Source organism: Salmo salar, chromosome ssa08 (genome assembly GCF_905237065.1).
Source record: "Salmo salar chromosome ssa08, Ssal_v3.1, whole genome shotgun sequence".
In the NCBI taxonomy this organism is placed as follows: domain Eukaryota; kingdom Metazoa; phylum Chordata; class Actinopteri; order Salmoniformes; family Salmonidae; genus Salmo; species Salmo salar.
Genome location: NC_059449.1, coordinates 21,359,544 through 21,379,514, shown reverse-complemented (window position 1 = coordinate 21,379,514; position 19,971 = coordinate 21,359,544). Strand labels below are relative to the sequence as shown.

At 40.7% G+C, this 19,971-nt stretch overlaps 2 protein-coding genes and 1 long non-coding RNA gene across 3 annotated transcripts; all 3 read left to right on the top strand.

The window, feature by feature from the left end:
- Nucleotides 1-5,198: 5,198 nt before the first annotated feature.
- Nucleotides 5,199-6,271, top strand: LOC106610414 (T-cell ecto-ADP-ribosyltransferase 1-like). Its single transcript, XM_014209781.2, has 2 exons — nt 5,199-5,249; nt 5,468-6,271. The coding sequence occupies exons 1-2, from the start codon at nt 5,199-5,201 to the stop codon at nt 6,269-6,271; spliced, it is 855 nt and encodes a 284-aa protein (XP_014065256.2).
- Nucleotides 6,272-13,219: 6,948 nt separating this feature from the next.
- Nucleotides 13,220-13,972, top strand: LOC123744290 (erythroblast NAD(P)(+)--arginine ADP-ribosyltransferase-like). Its single transcript, XM_045723224.1, has one exon. The coding sequence runs from the start codon at nt 13,258-13,260 to the stop codon at nt 13,963-13,965; it is 708 nt and encodes a 235-aa protein (XP_045579180.1). The 5' UTR covers nt 13,220-13,257; the 3' UTR covers nt 13,966-13,972.
- A 1,928-nt stretch (nt 13,973-15,900) lies between these two features.
- LOC123744289 (uncharacterized) lies at nt 15,901-17,633 on the top strand. Its single transcript, XR_006770873.1, has 2 exons — nt 15,901-16,059; nt 16,165-17,633. It is a non-coding gene; the product is annotated as an uncharacterized lncRNA (long non-coding RNA).
- Nucleotides 17,634-19,971: the final 2,338 nt, after the last annotated feature.

Here is a 19,971-nt window from a genome sequence, read left to right as displayed (position 1 = left end):
ACAAGAGACTTGGAACGTTGGTCATAAGCGGATGGCCGATGCTACTCTGGCGAGCGAGTGCATGTTTGGGTACTCTCGTTCCAATACATTTTAAAAGAGAATGCAATCGTCCGCCTTGAATATTATTGAAGTTCTGATTGAAAAAGGCCCTAATTATTTATGCTATACAACGTTTGACATGTTTGAACGAACGGAAATATTTTTTTTTCCCTCTTTGGTGAAGACAAATCCTGCGGGCGTCGTTCATGTTTTTGAGTAGCCTACAGGACGCGCTAACAACACGGAGCTTTTTGGACATAAATTATGAGCTTTTTCGAACAAAACTACATTTGTTATCCTCTTACATCTAGATGTTCCGCTAGCGGAACACCTGCTCCAATATCCAATGATAGGCGTGGCGCGAATTACAAATTCCTCAAAAATACAAAAACTTCAATTTTTCAAACATATGACTATTTCACAGCATTTTAAAGACAAGACTCTCCTTTATCTAACCACACTGTCCGATTTCAAAAAGGCTTTACAGCGAAAGCAAAACATTAGATTATGTCAGCAGAGTACCAAGCCAGAAATAATCAGACACCCATTTTTCAAGCTAGCATATAATGTCACAAAAACCCAGAAGACAGCTAAATGCAGCACTAACCTTTGATGATCTTCATCAGATGACACACCTAGGACATTATGTTATACAATACATGCATGTTTTGTTCAATCAAGTTCATATTTATATAAAAAACAGCTTTTACATTAGCATGTGACGTTCAGAACTAGCATACCCCCGCAAACTTCCGGAGGAATTTGCTAACAATTTACTAAATTACTCACGATAAAACGTTCACAAAAAGCATAACAATTATTTTAAGAATTATAGATACAGAACTCCTCTATGCACTCGATATGTCCGATTTTAAAATAGCTTTTTGGTGAAAGCACATTTTGCAATATTCTAAGTACATAGCCCAGCCATCACGGGCTAGCTATTTAGACACCCGGCAAGTTTAGCACTCACCAATATCACATTTACTATTATAAAAGTTTGATTACCTTTTGTTGTCTTCGTCAGAATGCACTCCCAGGACTGCCACTTCAATAACAAATGTTGGGTTGGTCCAAAATAATCCATCGTTATATCCGAATAGCGACGTTTTGTTCATGCGTCCCAGAAACTATCTGAAATGGTAAAGAAGGGTCGCGCGCATGGCGCAATTCGTGACAAAAAAATTCTAAATATTCCATTACCGTACTTCGAAGCATGTCAACCGCTGTTTAAAATCAATTTTTATGCCATTTTTCTCGTAGAAAAGCGATAATATTCCGACCGGGAATCTCCTTTTCGGCAAACAGAGGAAAAAAATCACAAAGACGGGGGCGGCCAGGTCACGCGCCTAAGCCCACAGTCCCTTGATCGGCCACTTGAGAAAGGCGATAATGTGTTTCAGCCTGGGGCTGGGATGACGACATTCAGGTTTTTCCCGGGCTCTGAGCGCATATGGACGACGTAGGAAGTGTCACGTTAGAGCAGAGATCCTTAGTAAAAGATAGAGATGGCAAAGAAGTTCCAGAAATGGTCAGACAGGGCACTTCCTGTAAAGGAATCTCTCAGGTTTTGACCTGCCATTTGAGTTCTGTTATACTCACAGACACCATTCAAACAGTTTTAGAAACTTTAGGGTGTTTTCTATCCATATATAATAAGTATATGCATATTCTAGTTACTGGGTAGGATTAGTAACCAGATTAAATCGGGTACGTTTTTATCCAGCCGTGAAAATACTGCCCCCTAGCCATAAGAGGTTATGGACCTGGGATACCTGGAAGTGCCTTCTGATGAAGATAATCAAAGGTAAGGGAATATTTACATAGTATTTTAGATCTCTCCAACATGGCGCCTAGTCTGTATCGCAAAGCGTATTTTTCTGGGCGCAGTACTCAGATTATTGCAAAGTGTGATTTCCCAGTAAAGTTCTTTTTAAATCTGGCAATGCGGTTGCGTTCACGAGATGTTAATCTATAATTCTTTGAATTACAATATAACATTTTACCAATGTTTTCGAATAGTAATTATTTAATTTGTTGTGCTGATTGACTGGCGGTATTGGAGGGAAAATATTTCCTCAACATCAACGCCATAGTAAAATGCTGTTTTTCGATATAAATATGAACTTGATAGAACAAAAAATGCATGTATTGTCTAACATAATGTCCTAGGAGTGTCATCTGATGAAGATTGTCAAAGGTTAGTGCATAATTTTAGCTGGTTTTCTGCTTTTGGTGACGACTGTCTTTGCATTGACAAAACATTACACACAGCTATTTTCAATGTACTGTCCTAACATAATCTAACTTTATGCTTTCGCCGAAAAGCCTTTTGAAATTGGACAACGTGGTTAGATTAAGGAGATGTTTATCTTTCAAAAGGTGTAAGATAGTTGTATGTTTGAGAAATTTGAATTATGACATTTAATTGTTTTCAAATTTGGCGCCCTTGATATTTCACCTGCTGTTGATAGGATGTACCAGGGGTGGGACGCTTGCAGGGTGTTAGGGTGTTCAATTCCCAATTCTCATCAAGGGGCTGTAGTGGAGCAGGTTGAGAGCTTCAAGTTCCTTGGAGTCCACATCACCAACAAACTAAAATGGTCCAAGCACACCAAGACAGTCGTGAAGGGGGCACGACAAAACCTATTCCCCCTCAGAAGACTGAGAAGATTTGGCATGGGTCCTCAGATCCTCAAAAGGTTTTACAGTTGCACCATCGAGAGCATACTGACCGGTTGCATCACTGCCTGGTCTGGCAAATGCTCGGCCTCTGACCGCAAGGCACTACAGAGGGTAGTGCGTGCGGCCTAGTACATCACCGTGGCCAAGCCTCCTGCCATCCAGGACCTCTATACAAGGCGGTGTCAGAGGAAGGCCCTAAAAATTGTCAGACTCCAGCTACCCTAGTCATAGACTGTTCTCTCTTCTAGCGCATGCAAGCGGTACCAGGGCGCCAAGTCTAGGTCCAAGAGGCTTCTAAACAGCTTCTACCCCCAAGCCATAAGACTCCTGAACATCTAGTCAAATGGCTACCCAGACTATTTGCATTGCCCCCCCCTTCTGTGCTGCTGCTACTCTCTGTTATTATCTATGAATATTCACTTTAATAACTCTACCTAAATGTACATATTACCTCAATGCAGATGTGGCTAACTACTCTGCCATCGTTGTGAGGTTTTAATCCCCCCTATGAGATATTCAAGGTCACCAACATCAAGACAAACTCACCATTAGCGCCATTAGGTGATTGTGAAGTAGTCTACACAGTAGTGAGCACTGGAGAACCTAAGAGCAACCTGAACTGCAAACTGGTGCGAAATGATGGAAAAATTATTCTGAGAAGCAGTTTTTTGTGCATTCATCAGAGCATCAGATACAGGCTACATAATACTCTATATTATGTTATTATTCACTGTATATTACTGATCCTTCCCCTCCACCAATGTACAATGAACAGTGTTGGGGGTAACGCGCTACAGTAATAATATAACATTTTGCGGTAAGGAGCAATATAACAGAGCACTGTTCCAATTTGAGTAATAACATTACAGCTATTGATCCAAATCAATATTTGTGGTGATTATTCCCTCTCTATTGGCGCAGTATTTTAAATCCCCCTGCCCCAGATTCTAATTGGTTTCATCCTCTCACCAAGTTCCTGTTTACACACGCACTACAACTAACTGCTTTAGTGAGGAAGATAAAAAATGACAGAAGTGTCTAAAACCTTGACTTTCTCAGCGTGGAAGTACTCCCATTACTTTGATTTGGTTGGACAAAATGGCAAGAATATAACAGTAAAATGTAAACTACGCCCAGGCGAGAAACACCTCTCCACTGCTAGAAACACGACTTCCAATCTCCTCCAGTACTTGTAATGTCACCAACACGAAACCCATAGTGACAGACTCCCCCTACCGAGATTTGACCACTGCTGCTGAGGGTGACTGTAGGCCTAACTCATCCAAACAACCAATGCTTGATTCGAATCGTTCAGGAGAACAGGCTGCAACCCAGGGAGCCGAACAAGCTTGTAGCTGAGTGTTTGTAGTAGATTTTGGGGCTGTTATTATTAGGCTTCTTGTGCTGGTGCATAGGCTAGGTAATGTAACGTTGACATTGTTTACACTGAGTGAGGTTGCCCAACATTTTGGGATAATATAAAGTACAATAACCAGTAACTAATTACTTTTCCCAGGGAGTAATACAATGCTGTGAAAAAGTATTTGCCCCCTTTCATATTTTCTCTACTTTTTGCATATTTTTGATACTGAATGTTATCAGATCTTCAACCAAAACCTAATATTAGACCAAGGGCTGCAGAGTTACCTGTAGTTGTTCATGTTGTCTGTCTGAAATTGTATAATGACTTGGTGCTGCCTTTCTTGGCCAGGACGCTCTTGAGAAAGAGATTTCAAATCTCAATGAGCCCTTCCTAGTTAAATAAAGGTAAAAAATAAAATATAAATGGAACCTGATTGAACAAATAACACAACAATTCCATACTTATTTCATTTATTTCATAAACAAAGTTATGCAACACCCAATGCCCCTGTGTGAAAAACAAATTGCCCACTTGCACTCAATGACTGGTTGTGCCACCTTTAGCTGCAATGACTCCAACCAAACGCTTCCTGTAGTTGTTGATCAGTCTCTCACGTCGCTGTGCATACATTTTGTCCCTGGCTTCTTCTATAGCCCATAGAAATGCACTGAATAACATTCATAAATGGCAAAACACACAGCCAAAAAAATTTATCATATGGAATAAGGTTTTGAAGTGTCTTAACCATATCTAAGACACAAAACTACATCCATACATTTTTTTTTAACTTTCAGACAACTCCCTTGACGCTTGTGAGTCTCACCTTTTCATAGTGGTCATACGGGTTTGTAGGCCAAACCATTTGGACGGTACAGACGTTTTCATGAGAAGACCGATTTTCGGGAAGGTTCATGGTCTGACAAACACTGCTGTAGCTCAGCCACTTTCCACTGCAGATGCGGAAGACCGATATAGGCGGATGCGATGGATTGAGACACAGCCCCTGCAAAAACAGATATCTCTGGCTTAAACAGGCGGATTTTTGATGTGGATGTTTTTATTACGTTAATTAGATGGATGCATGTCAAGTGACTCTCTGGGGTAACCCACAATGATTGATCTGTTAACATTCTACATTCTCTTTTGGGGCTGTAGCCACAAAGTACGTTTTTTATGAGAATTATTTTCTACTCTGTTTTTGAAATTTGTTCAGATGAAATGGTCTTAGTCATGTGTAATTAGTCAATTTCTTTACAATTTTACAATTTTAGAGTATCCTTAAAGCAAAGGGATTGGAAGACATTTTATCAAGGCGGTACACAGTCACCCATTAAGTCTGTATAAGGAGTATCTACAGTAATTAAGACATCACTGTTACAGAAGGAGACGACTTTCCCGCTGGACATGGCACCAAATTCTATTGATGACAAATACGATGGCTGCAGAGACGAAGCCTTTAAGAGGGTGGATGGCTACTACCTCCCACATGAGAAAAACACCACCACTAACTTCATAAGAGCCTGGGACATAGCAGAGAAACATGCATCCATTCCAAAAGATGGTCTGCAAAAATTGCATTCCGTCTCTATGTATTCGTACACAAATAACAAACCCCAACCTCCATCCGAATCCATCTACCTAGACTTCAACGAAGCAGTTAGAGAAGGCAGATATGGGTATGGAAGATCATTCCAGTACCATTCCCTGCACTTCTATCTAACTGACGTCATTCAGATTCTCAAACAAAGTCAAACATGTAGGACCACCTACCGTAGAACCAATGTGTATTTTGATCGAAATGTTCTAAACAAAGAGATCCGTTTCGGATTCTTTGCCTCCAGTTCTTTAAATAAGTCATTACATATGTTTGGCAACACGTCCTGCTTTGAGATCAACACATGTTTCGATGCTAACCTGACATATTACTTTGCCTATATCAATGAGAGTGAGGTTTTAATCCCGTCCTATGAGGTCTTTAGAATCACTGCTGTCCAGACAAACACGTGGTGTGATGTCGTCTACACACTAAATAGCACCGGAATATCGAAGAGCAACATGAACTGCAGATGGGTTTACAATGGAGCAGAATCAAATCTGAGAAGCAGCTTTTATACATTCATCAGAGCATCGGATACAGACTACATAATGCTCTTTACTATGTTGATAATTATTGTATTTCACTGATCATTCTGCCCTGAAACAATGATACAATGATACAATGAGGAATCTTAACCAATTTCCATATCACAGTTGTAATGATCCTGTAAAGAACAACTCTCTGTGCTTGTATGATTTTCTTTCCTGACATTGTCATTTCGTTTTGGTTTTAAAATATTGAAATAAAGGAGCTTTAAAATGTGCCCTGCAGCTTTTGTTGAAACCAATAAAAAAACCCATTGAGAATGATTAAATCTCATGTCATCTTTATACACTGCCTGTAAATCTGGTATTAACCTATAGAGCCAGCTCTCTGACCAAGCATACAGGCTGCATCACATCTGGCCGTGATTGGGAGTCCTATAGGGCAGCACACAATTGGGCCAGCGTTGTCCTGGTTTGGCCGGGGTAGGCCGTCATTGTAAATAAGAATTTGTTCTTAACTGACTTGCCTAGTTAAATAAAGTTACAAAATAATAATAATAATAAAATCAGTAGACCTTTTCAGACAGTCTGCAGACAGGAAACCTGAAGTCTTGTCACGCCCTGACCATAGAGAGCCCTCGGGGTTCTCTATGGTGTTTTAGGTCAGGGCGTGACTAGGGGGGTTCTAAGTGTTTCTATGTTGGTGTATGTGTATGGTTTCCAATTGGAGGCGGCTGATAATTGTTGCCTCTAATTGGGGATCATACTTACTGTGTTCCTTTTCCAACCTGCGATGTGGGATATTGTTTTGTTTCTTATGTGTGCGCTACGTACTTCACATCCTTATTTCTTTTTTCTTTTATTTTGAAGTTTCACAATCAATAAAATGTGGAATTCCACTCACGCTGCGCCTTGGTCCGATTATTTATATAACGATCGTGACAGAATATCCCACCATGTCAGGACCAAGCAGCGTGCCCAGGAGGTAAAGGAGAGTTGGACCTGGGAAGAGATAATGGGTGGATGCGAGACCCTTCCTTGGCGGGAGTCGCCGAGGAGTAAAAGAGGACAGCGACGACGCCGGGGTCAGCGGCCACAAACAGCCCAAGGGCAACCCCAAGATAATTTTTTGGGGGGGGCCCTTGGGGCGGTCGGCCGAGCCGAGGACAGAGCCAGAGACCGTCTGGGAGTCGATGGAGCAATTGGAGGAGGGAGATCGTAGAGAGATGTTGGTTAGGTGTATTCTGCAGCACACTCGCCCTGAAGAGCGTGTCATCAGTCCAGTGAAACCTGTGCCGGCTCCACGCACCACGCCTCCAGTGCGCCTTCCCAGCCCGGTACGTCCTGTGCCGGCTCCCCGCACTCGCCCTGAAGAGCGTGTCATCAGTCCGGTGAAACCTGTGCCGGCTCCACGCATCAGGCCTCCAGTGCGCCTTCCCAGCCCGGTACATCCAGCGACGGTTCACAGTTCAGAGCTTCCAGTGACAGTTCACAGTTCAGAGCCTCCAGTGATGGTCCACGGTCCAGAGCTTCCAGTGACGGTCCACGGCCCGGAGCTTCCTGCGCCGGTCCACGGCCCGGAGCTTCCTGCGCCGGTGCCATGGCCGGAGCCTTCCACTGCGCCGATGCCCAGTCCAGGCACGGTGTCCAGTCCCGCTCCATGGCCGGCCTTCCTCTGCGCGGTAGCTTCCTCTGCGCCAGTGCCCAGTCCAGGCACGGCGTCGGAGCATCTCTGCGCCAGTGCCCAGTCCAGGCACGGCGTCCAGTCCCGCTCCATGGCCGGAGCCTTCCTCGGCGCCGGTGCCCAGTCCAGTGCGCCTTGGTCTGATTATTTATATAACGATCGTGACAAGTCTTCTACAAAACAACCTCTACCGGGCTCCAGTTCTGGTAAGTTCACTGTCATTTAATCAAGAAGATGATGGTCACACATCCTCAAAGAGCTGCAAACATATTCACAAATGTGGTTCCGCCTAAACTAAACACACCTTTTCCTGGAAATTTGACAAATAGCAACCAGTGGTCATCCATAACTTTGTTACAACCTAAGTGACCGTAATCATGACTGACCAGTGACCACACAGTGCAAGGGGAGAGTTTGGGACTTTCAGACTTTCTAATAACTTAAAAGGCAATAAATGAAGGCTATTGTGTGCAGTAAATTCAAGAAATCATGTGAGTAAGTGCGGTCAAAAAACTATACTGCTCCCCCGTCTAACCAAGACTCCTCCTTGTAGGCCTGACTTCCTCCCTCAAACAACCTTTCCTCCTCCTGTAGCCACCGCACCGGCCGCAAGGGGGTATTCATCTCCAATAATGGCTTCACACTAATAATACAACTAATAACGCTCTGGTTATTGTATACAAATTGGCTATTTGGCTCTAACAGGGGATAAGGCCTTAAGCACTAGCATCCTGTCCAGGGGGCGTAATTGTACTGTACATCAAGCTTCTTCATGCTACAGAAGATAGCCTCTTGCTGTTCTGGCTCAGACAAGGCTACTTACATATGCAAATCATAGTTTGTCTGAAGTAGTGTAGGGAGATACTAGTTTGGTAGAATGTATGTTTGGTAGAGTCTATGTTAAAGCTGTTTTAGACATATTTGTATAAAAGACAGAACATTCAGAGCTCCATGTATGTGTGTGTGTGTGTATATATATATATGTGTGATGAAATATTAGGTACGTACCTCAATGATTTATATTTACCTGATTGAGATATATTCCCTTGTTATCAGTGCACCTGTAACAACCTCTACCTAAGTTTTTGGCTCCCCCTGTTGCCCATTCATCGTACTGTGGTAAGTGTGTTAGTGATGGGATAAAGGCAGGAAGTTGGGCCTTCGGGTGGGAGGGAGTCCTAGCTAGACGCGGGTAATGTATAGTCTTTTGACCATACATACACACAAGAGAGTGTAAAGCTGTCATCAAGGCAAAGGTTGGCTTCTTTGAAGAATCTCAAATATAATATATATTTTGATTAAACACTTTTTTGGTTACTACATGTACATGATTACGTGTTATTTCATAGTGTTGATGTCTTCACCATTATTCTACAATGTAGAAAATAGTAAAAAAAATTAAGAAAAACCCTTGAATGAGTAGGTGTACCCAAACTTTTGACTGGTCCTGTATATCTATATTTTTTTACAGGACAAATGTGAGGGTGCACGTGCCCCATGACGTTTCTGATGGTACGTTCTGTTTTGTTGTCATGTGCACTAGAATGTGTGTAAAAAAATATAAAAAATAAAGAAATGCATTGAGTAATTTTACATCTCCTGTCCTCTTTACCCACCATGTGTAAATCCGTTGTAAATCTTCAGAAGATAATATTTCATCTCATTAAAAACAATGCCACTTGTTCTCAGGTTGTTCTCTGATTGGTTTAAAATTGTAAGCAGCAGCAGTAGCACCCCTTAGCAACTAACACGTCAAATAGGAAGCTAAAAGCTCTATTGCTAATCTGATCAACACTGTCAGGGTTAGTAGTTTCCTGTGTCTGATGTCAGAGCACAGTACAGCTCAATCTATCAACCACAACGAGGAGAGAGATGTCTCGTTCCAGGCCAGCTATATTGCTGTTGAGTTTGACGCAGCGACAAATGAGCATCAGATCGCTATATCATATGATGTGGTTAACTGATATGTTAAACACTCATCCAGTAGTTGTGAGATCTGGCAGGCGACTTCAATGTAGTCAGTCTGGAACGTGGCCAACTTCATGAGTGGTGTTGGAGGAGAGAGGGGGCCGGACTTGGTTATGAAGGAAGCTTTCAGCAGCCATCTTGTTGACTGGCAGAGACAACAGAGGCCATAGAGTGGCAGTGAACTGTCAAACATCTGCTGTCTATTCACAGGTTAACTGTCATAACATCTACTGTCTTTTCACAGGTTATCTACTGTCTATCCACAGGTTATGACAGTTAACAGTTAACCTGTGGATAGACAGTAGATTTTAAATGGCATAACATCTACTGTCTATCCACAGGTTAACTGTCATATCATCTACTGTCTATCCACAGGTTAACTGTCATAACATCTACTGTCTGTCCACAGGTTAAATGTCATAACATCTACTGTCTATCCACAGGTTAACTGTGATATCATCTACTGTCTATCCACAGGTTAAATGTCATAACATCTACTGTCTATCGACAGGTTAAATGTCATAACATCTGTCTATCCACAGGTTAACTGTCATAACATCTACTGTCTATCCACAGGTTAAATGTCATAACATCTGTCTATCCACAGGTTAAATGTCATAACATCTACTGTCTATCCACAGGTTAATTGTCATAAAATCTACTGTCTATCCACAGGTTAACTGTCATAAAATCTACTGTCTATCGACAGGTTAACTGTCATAACATCTACTGTCTATCCAGGGGCACGTGTCACCTCACATTTGCCCTGTAAAAAAAATACATACAGTACATTTGGAAAGTATTCAGACCCCTTGACTTTTTCAACATTATGTTACATTACAGCCTTACTCTAAAATGGATATAAATTCCTCGTCAATCTACACACAATAACCCATAAGGACAAACCAAAAATGGGTTTTTGAAGTTTTTGCAAATATATATAAAAATAACAACTGAAATATCACATTGACATAAGTATTCAGACCTTTTAAAACGTGCCCCTGTTTCCCATATGGGCATGACGTCTCTGGTCATATGTTCTGATTTGTTGTCATGTGCACAAGAACTTAATAAAACCAGCAAAGAAAAGCATTGAGCAATATTATATCTTCTGTCCTCTTTATCCACTATGTGTAAATCTGGTATAAACCTACAGAATATATATTACATCGCACTTAAAGCAACTCCACTAGTTCTCAAGTTGTTCTCTGATTGGTTTAAAATGGTAAGCAGCAGCAGCACCCCCTAGCAACTTGCACCTCAAATAGGAAGCTAAAGTGGCTCATCTGATCAACACTGTCAACACTGTACATGCAGGTAGGACATATAGAAAAACCTATTGTTGACTTTAAAATGAGTCATAGTTACAGACATAGTTTTACAGAGAAGTAACACTTAGTCATGGCTTTGAAATAGACTTGAGGCCAAACATTAACAAGTAGACTGGAAAACTGATTCTGTCAGAGTGAGATGGGAGGGAGAGCAGCAGCAGGGTTAGTAGTTTCCTGTGTCTGTGAGGTCAGAGTGAGATGGGAAGGAGAGCAGCAGCAGGGTTAGTAGTTTCCTGTATCTGTGAGGTCAGAGTGAGATGGGAGGGAGAACAGTAGCAGGGTTAGTAGTTTCCTGTATCTGTGAGGTCAGAGTGAGATGGGAGGGAGAACAGTAGCAGGGTTAATAGTTTCCTGTATCTGTGAGGTCAGAGTGAGATGGGAGGGAGAGCAGCAGCAGGGTTAGTAGTTTCCTGTATCTGTGAGGTCAGAGTGAGATGGGAGGGAGAGCAGCAGCAGGGTTAGTAGTTTCCTGTATCTGTGAGGTCAGAGCTCAGTAGTGCTCAATCTATCAACCACAACGAGGAGAGAGATGTCTCGTTCCAGGCCGACTGTATTGCAGTTGAGTTGCACGCAGCAACAAATAGGCATCATATTGTCTATCCACAGGTTAACTGTCATAACATCTACTGTCTATCCACAGGTAACTGTCATAACATCTATTGTCTATCCACAGGTAACTGTCAAAACATCTACTGTCTATCCACAGGTAACTGTCAAAACATCTACTGTCTATCCACAGCTAACTTTCATAACGTCTACTGTCTATCCACAGGTTAACTGTCATAACATCTACTGTCTATCCACAGGTTGCTTTGACACTAACTGTTGTTTTGACACTACAATAAAACATATCTCTAAGAGATGGAAAATATAATAAGTATCTTATACAGTAATGTTGACACCTGCATAGTTACATCTGGGAGTCTGAATGACATTTATCTTTGTCAGGTTGTTTGCATTGTGGTTGTGGTTTGCACCAAACTCAGGCTGATAGTGACGGTTTCGCACCTTCAAGAGGTCCTCAAACTTTAATGTGGGTTCTGAGAAAAGATACCTGTTAGAGGAAAACAGCTAGTCAACCCCTGCACCATGTGGTCAGTCAGTTGTCATGGTCACAGTCTCTCAGGTTGTGTGGCTGGTAATGACATCAATGGATGAGTTCCAGATATGTTTATGCTGTCTTGCCAACTCCTACATGCTACTGAAAAATCCTGGAACTCATCCAGTGAGGTCATAACCAGTCACACAACCTGAGAGACTGATGACAACTGACTGACCACACAGGGTCTGCATGACTTTGTTCACGTATTATCTTGGTGCTTCAGTGTGGGAATAGGGTTTGTGGTTATGTCTGCTTGCAAAGTAATTTCTCTCACCTGGTATAAGTAGATCTTATCAGAGAGTCTGCAAAACACAAGTCCTGAAGCTGAACAATACAAAACTACCTCTGTCGTGCTCCAGTCTGGTAAGTTCAACTACCAGATCATTATAAGCTATTTGTATAATGAATATAATGATTTCCAGTATGTTTGTTTATCAGCTCCTATATGGTGCTATTGCAATTAATCCCATTTTTCTATTTATTAAAAGTGAATAATATCAAAGCTATGTTGTATCATGTTTGGTATTATTATGATGATTGGTATGGTCTCCATACATGTTGTTTTAGTACAGGTGCTGTTAAAGTCATGGGGAGAGACAACATCCTAACCTTTGCTGTGCTGTGTGTCCTCCATGCTTGGTCTCTGGGTGTGGACTCCAAGATGGTAAGATGATCTCTCAATCTGGAACATAGAAATAGAAGATTACTTCTGGAAGTGTTTTAGCACATAGGCCTTTTCAGCATTGCTCACTATCCAGCATCAACTGGATAGTTGATTGTTCTGTTTGTTTGTTCTGTAGAACTATAGGATTTTGAGATGAGAACCTTGTTATGAAAGGGTATTACCAGCATATGGTCGTGCTATAGTTCATCTGTGAACAAGATCGCTACAGTTAAACGTTTTCATAAACCATTCCTCTTGTTTTTGGGCTGTTTTTCCCCTCCTTATTCTCTGAAGGTTCATCTCCGTCAGCCTGGTCTCAATTCCCTCAAACCCTTAGACATGGTCCCTTACTGTGTTGACGACATGTATAATGGCTGCACTGAACAAATGCACAACAAGGTGCAGAAGGAATATCTGGAACATGAAATTAGAAATGTAGGGTTCTTCAAACAAGCCTGGATGAAGGCAGAAGGATGTGCAAAAAATGTGAAGCAACGATTCCAAAAGGACAAATCCAAGTACAATTCTAAAGACAAACTTACACATGATCATATCAAGGCTATCTGTGCTTACTCAGGAGGTCAAACTAAGATATACCCAGTGTTCAACCAAGCAGTCCGGACCAATAGAACAGAGTACACAACCTCCTTCCAGTTCCACTCCCTGCATTTCCTGCTGACTGATGCTCTCCGCCTCCTGAAAGAAAACCAACAGGGCTGTCACACCACATACCGGAGAACCAACATGGAGTTTGGCGGTAAAGTTAACCAACTAATCAGATTCGGCTTCTTTGCCTCGAGCTCTCTTGACAAGGGAATTAGTCAATCATTTGGAGAGAAGTCCTGCTTTGAGATAAAGACATGTGCAGGAGCTTATCTCAAGTCCTACCCAGTGTTGGGAGAACAGGAGAAGGAGGTGTTGATACCACCTTTTGAGATGTTCAAAATTACCAAAAAGGAAAAAGGCCAGAATGTTCTTAACTGTAAATCTCTCTTCAAACTGGAGAGTGTAGGGTTCCAGTACAATCTGAATTGTAAAGCTGTTTAGGAAAATACAGCAGTCGAACTGTATGTTAGTCAATGAAGCTCTCTCTCATTCAGAGAGTGAAACGAAACAGGCTGGGTTGCTTATGCATGGTTGTTCCCTGTGGATTCCCCCATCACTGTAGACCTGTGTTATATACTGTATATTCACATTGTTCTTCTTCTGCCAGGTCCTTAGCTCCATAATGTAATGCCCACACAGGGTTAAATCTAATATAGAAATCCTGCTCCCAGCAACTTCATCATAGGTTACAGTATCTACACACCTGGGTTCAAATACTACAATTTGTACTGTAGCATTTATTGTAACTCTATTTACTGTATACTTTACTGTAACTGTAATTACTGTAGCATTTAATGTAACTATATTTACTGTAGTATTTACTGTGACTATATGTACTGTAGCATTTACTGTAACTATATGTATTGTAGCATTTACTGTAACTGTGTCAATATAGAAACATGTATTCACTAATGTGGTGTAATTTATATTTAATTATGTTTCTATCATATATTTTGAGCACTTGCCCTGAAGCATCAATAAAGCATGACTGAGCACAATTAAAGCAGTTCAATGGGATTCAAAGACCACCGGCAACAAGTGATTACATTGTGCATTCTCCACAACTACCAGAGGGGAGCAGCATTTCATGCATAAAACAGACCGACTATTTTCAGCTACCTCTCTTCTCTACATCAGTGGTAACCACCTCTAGTCCTGGAGAGCTACAGATGCAGGCAATTATTCAAGCCCAGCAATAAAAACACTCAATTCAACATTTCATCAACTCATCATCAAAGGCCTTAAAGCCACAGTCTTCTTTAAATGTGTATACCAGTTACAATAGAGTAAATACATATGAGATTTAAAGATGTAAATAGCACTAGGGACATGACAGTATCTGTAGTGCTCAAGGAATGACATTCCATTACATCAGGAGTGTCTTAAATAGACCCAAGGCCTGCTGTTTGTGGTATTGTATTGGGAGGATGTAAGGGGGAGCCTAGAAGCGTTGGCCAGGGTAGACTTACAACCACTCAACAGCAATGGCTCATGTGAAGAGCAATATGGTAATGACTCTATCCTATAGTACGTTATCAAGATGAGCCATACGCCTTGTGTCAATACACCTGTCCAGGCAGAAGGAGAAGTCAGCCTCTGATGTCCAGAAAAGGAGAGAGGAATGAGCCCAACGTATTACATTATTCTAAAACAAACTAGTAACTAGACAGGCACAAGAGTTTGTGGGTATGAACGAGACTTAAACTGAAGTGGCCCGTTAGTTGTAAATGCAAATTGGCCGGCAGGTCATTGGTCCACAACCCTGGTCCTGGACTGCACCTGATTAAGCTCTGAACAAACAGTGAATAAGCCTGAAATTGTTCAAGTGGTGTGAAGGGGATCATGGTCACGAGTGAGATAGAGAGAAGATAGCCCAGTTAAACAACGCCTAGGGACATTAGAGTTACAATTAGCGGTTCATACATTACTTTTTGTAATTGGGCATAGGCGGGCGTCTAGAAGCAATGTAAGTTAAAACATCAGATTAATTTGTGTCAGCATTCAAAAGCTAGATTTAAAAGATATGTTATGCTGTTTTATTCATTTAGAGGCAACGAGCTAAAACAAACATTGAGTACTGACAACAGTAGAAGCTCAGCTAAAATACAGTATCAAACTGGTCCTACTCAGTACAGAGTTATGGAGTAAACATGATGTCAAGTGACATGTAAATGTCCGTTTTCATCTTCCTTGGGCAATGCTCAATTTCCAAAAAAGGGTAGAGGAATAAGACCAACATAGATTCAAAACTGCCAATGGGAGACTGGCACGCGAGTTTGTATTGTATGAATGAGACCTGTACTGAAGTGGCATTTTAGCTATGCAAATTGCAGATACAGGATAAATTACTGTCCGGATGTAGGGAGGCGCACCAAAGTGAAGGCAACTTGGTAACATCACAGCCACAAGCACCAGAGAGCTGTAACCTGATAATAACTAGGATCATCTTTGAGTATACTCTAGATTGCAGTGAAGATGGTGAAGTTTGCAGTGTTGGCTGTTTTCTCATTGACCTTCAGCATGGTGAATGGAATGGTATGTTTGTGTGTGTGCATGTGTCACATACCCTAACTGAATGTTTAAAATGAATTTTAAATCCTAAAAAGGTGAAATAGCTAAATCCTTTTTCTCCTCTCCAAGGTGAGGCATGACACAGTTCTGGACATGGCACTTTCATCTGTCGACGATGCATACAAGGGCTGTGTTCCAGCTATGTTGACCAGGTGAAAGTGTACCTGAAAGAAGAGATTACAGCCAATACGAACGACTTCGGAACTCGTTGGACAGACCATTATGATGCTCTTGACAACAAAGAGTCTGATGGGGAATTTACAGTTGAACATATTCTTGCAATCAAGTTGTACTCTGGTGTTTTGTACAAAACCCTCAATGATGCAGTTCGTGTGGGAAAAGATAAATATAAAGCAAAAACATTTGAGTTCTATGCATGGCTTTTTCTGCTGTCTGATGCCATACGTATTCTGAAAGAAAAAAAGAATCCCAATGAATGTTTGAAAACCGTATACCGTGGAACCAAATGTGTTTACAAGGGTCAGTTAAATCAAGAAATTAGATTTGGCAAATTCCTCTCAACCTCTACTTCTCAGACTCTTGCTGCAGAATTTGGAACTGAAAATTGTTTTGAAATTGAAACATGCTATGGTGCCTCTGTGGAAAAATATACGATCGTGGGGCCACTTGAGGCAGAGGTTTTGATCCCCCTTATGAGAAATTAAAAATTGAGGAAGTGAAAAAGAGAGAAACAGTCAAAGACCTGTGGTGCAAAGTTGTTTTCAAACTGAAAAGTGCAACATATTTAAGTGATCTGAACTGTGCTTTAGTGTAAATACAGATCAAGCCGAGTAGGAATCAGATAATGATTCTACTACTTTGCCATATGTGGAGAAACATATGAGCAATATCCGTACCTATTTGCATTGAGATTTAAGTTCTTAATATGACATCTTGCATTTACTGAAATCTGTCATCTAGATGGTGCCTCTGTCTACAGCTTCTATCAATACCAACACTGTAAAGTGTTATAACCCACTGCCTTAAAATTGTAAGTTATGTCAACACGGGACATTTTGTTAACATAACCTCATATTAGTATACAAGTTAATTCAACTCTAAATTGTACATCCAGGGTAAACTTATATTTTGTGAATACAGCAAACTATTGAGTCAATTTCGTGGTCCATATCTGTCACGTCCTGACCAGTAAAGGGGTTATTTGTTATTGTAGTTTGGTCAGGATGTGGCAGGGGGGTGTTTGTTTTATGTGGTTCGGGGTTTGTTGGGATATGTGTTTATGTAGAGGGGTGTTTGTTTAGAGTATTCCGGGGTTTTTGGTTATGTTCTATGTTTTGTATTTCTATGCTCTGTCTATGTTGTGTATTTCTTTGTGTTGGCCTGGTATGGCTCTCAATCAGGAACAGCTGTACATCGTTGTTGCTGATTGGGAGTCATACTTAGGTAGCCCTGTTTTCACCTGTCCTTTGTGGGAAGTTGTTTTTGAACTGCTGTGTTTAGCCTGTAATACTGTGCGGTCGTTCGTTTTCATGTTTTGTTTTGTAAGTGTTCTAATAAACATTATAATGAGCACTCAACCCGCTGCGCCTTGGTCCACTATATACGACGACCGTTACAATATCTTTTTGAGACATACATTCATTTTCATTTTCCGTCAAGATGTTTTAATCAAACAAGTCTATTTCCGCTTTCTTAAAAAAAAAAAAAATACAAATATATTTTGTGATACAAATATATTTTCAATGTCTGTTAGTTATATTTTAATGAGTTAGTGGTCCACTGTTATTGTTACATTCTGTCATCAGGACACAGACACTAAGATGTTACAGTCACTAGACTTGCACTACCCTGTGTAACGGACTCCATAGGAGATGCTTGCAGCTTCTGCCAACATTAATAAAGAAAAACATTCAGCATTATTACATTCTCATGTCTTTGTTAAACTTCCACTGAAGCCTTCTCCACTTTTGAGTGACTTAGGCCATGACACACGATTAACGAATGAATGACTCAATTAATGAATTAGTTGTTCAGTTAAGCGATACTGGAAACTACCAGTTGGCACTGAAGGAACTTTTACTGTTTTTCCTGCTTTGTGTAGAAATGGAAAATACAAAATAACTTTTTTCAAACATTCAAAGTCATGTAAAAACGTTTAGAATCATGTAAACAAATAGGTAAACATGCAACATAAGGCAACATGACATAATAATAATAATAATAATAATAATAATGTAATATAAATACTTTTGGGTGTCACATGACCTTTCACCATTGGCCAAATAAGGACTGTCTTGCTCCACAGTGCGCAAACTACGTTACATCTTAAATCAGATTAACCGTTCAAATCAGATGCCTGGAACACTGGCTAGAGTTACTGACCGAGAGAGATAGAAATAGAGAGAGAGAGATCGACAGACAAAGAGAGAATCTGAGAGACAGACAGAGACAGAAAGACAAACAGACAGAGAGAGATTGTGAATCCCAAACCACCCCTTGCCCCTACCAATTCGCTCGGTGAGCCCTCTGTTGTCACGTGTTGCTGACGAAACTCAGAGGGTTACTTCTAGAGAGTGGCGACGGGAACAATAAACCCTTCAACTTTGGGATACTCTCGTGACTTGAATGAAGCAATTCATGTTCCAATTTGTTTTCCAGTATTCCCATAGGAACACATCACTGGAAGTTCCCCACCTTTCTTTCTTTTGTTTCTACAAATATGATGGAGGCTCCATACTGTAATGCCCACACTGGGAGAAACCCAATGCGAAACAACTGCTACAGTACCAACAACTTCACCATAGATTGCATACAGACCTGGGTTCAAATACCTTAGCTGTGCTTGATTGAGCATGCTTGTTGCAATGGAATAAAAAGAAAAGTCCCAAAAGTGCAAATCCTGCCCACCTGGCACTCCAGGCAGATTAAAGAAAACACTGAAAGTATTTGAAAGATTTCAAATAGTATTTGAACCCAGGCCTGGTCATATATAGCATTTACTGTAACTGTATGTACTGTAGCATTTACTATAGTTAAATTTACTGTAACTATATTTACTGTAGCATTTACTGTAACTATATGAACTGTAGCATTTACTGTAACTACATGTACTGTAGCACGTACTGTAACTATATGTACTGTAGCATTTACTATAACTAAATTTACTGTAACTATATTTACTGTAGCATTTACTGTAACTATATGAACTGTAGCGTTTACTGTAACTACATGTACTGTAGCATGTACAGTAACTATATGTACTTTAGCATTTACTGTAACTATATTAACTGTAGCATTTACAAACAGAGAGAGATTTTTTGTGAAATTACTGGACACCTTGCAGACAGTGGCTTTAACTAGTTGTATGAGGTATTTTAGTGCTGGAACAATAGCCTAAAACCTCAAGGTATAATTCAAATGATCTCAAGGTATAATTTACATTATCTTATGGCAGAATTTACATGATCTCAAGGCAGAAATTGTTAGAGGCACTATTGAACACATGACAGTATTATGTAATGTTGTGCTTGAGGTTTATTCAAAGGGACAGAATAAAGACCAGTATGGACAGAGCCAGGTATATTTACATGTTATAGGATATTTTCAGCAACTGACTGGTTAGCTGTAGCTATTGTCAGATTGATTGTTATAAAGGCCAAGCAGACAGAAAACAGTGTAATGGTGCAGGAACGTGTAGCAGACAAGGCTCTGACATTTAAAACAACACTGAATGATATAATAGCCAATAGTGAGAAAGGAGACACTCTACTCAAACCCACTGGCTAGGGACATTCATTAAGTAGACTTTTTACATTTGTTGAAGCCACTGTCTCAACATGACTTATTGTCTTTGGCATTTAAGAACAGAGGGTGGATGAGGGTGGTATTGACTTGGGAGGATGGGGATGTTCAGTA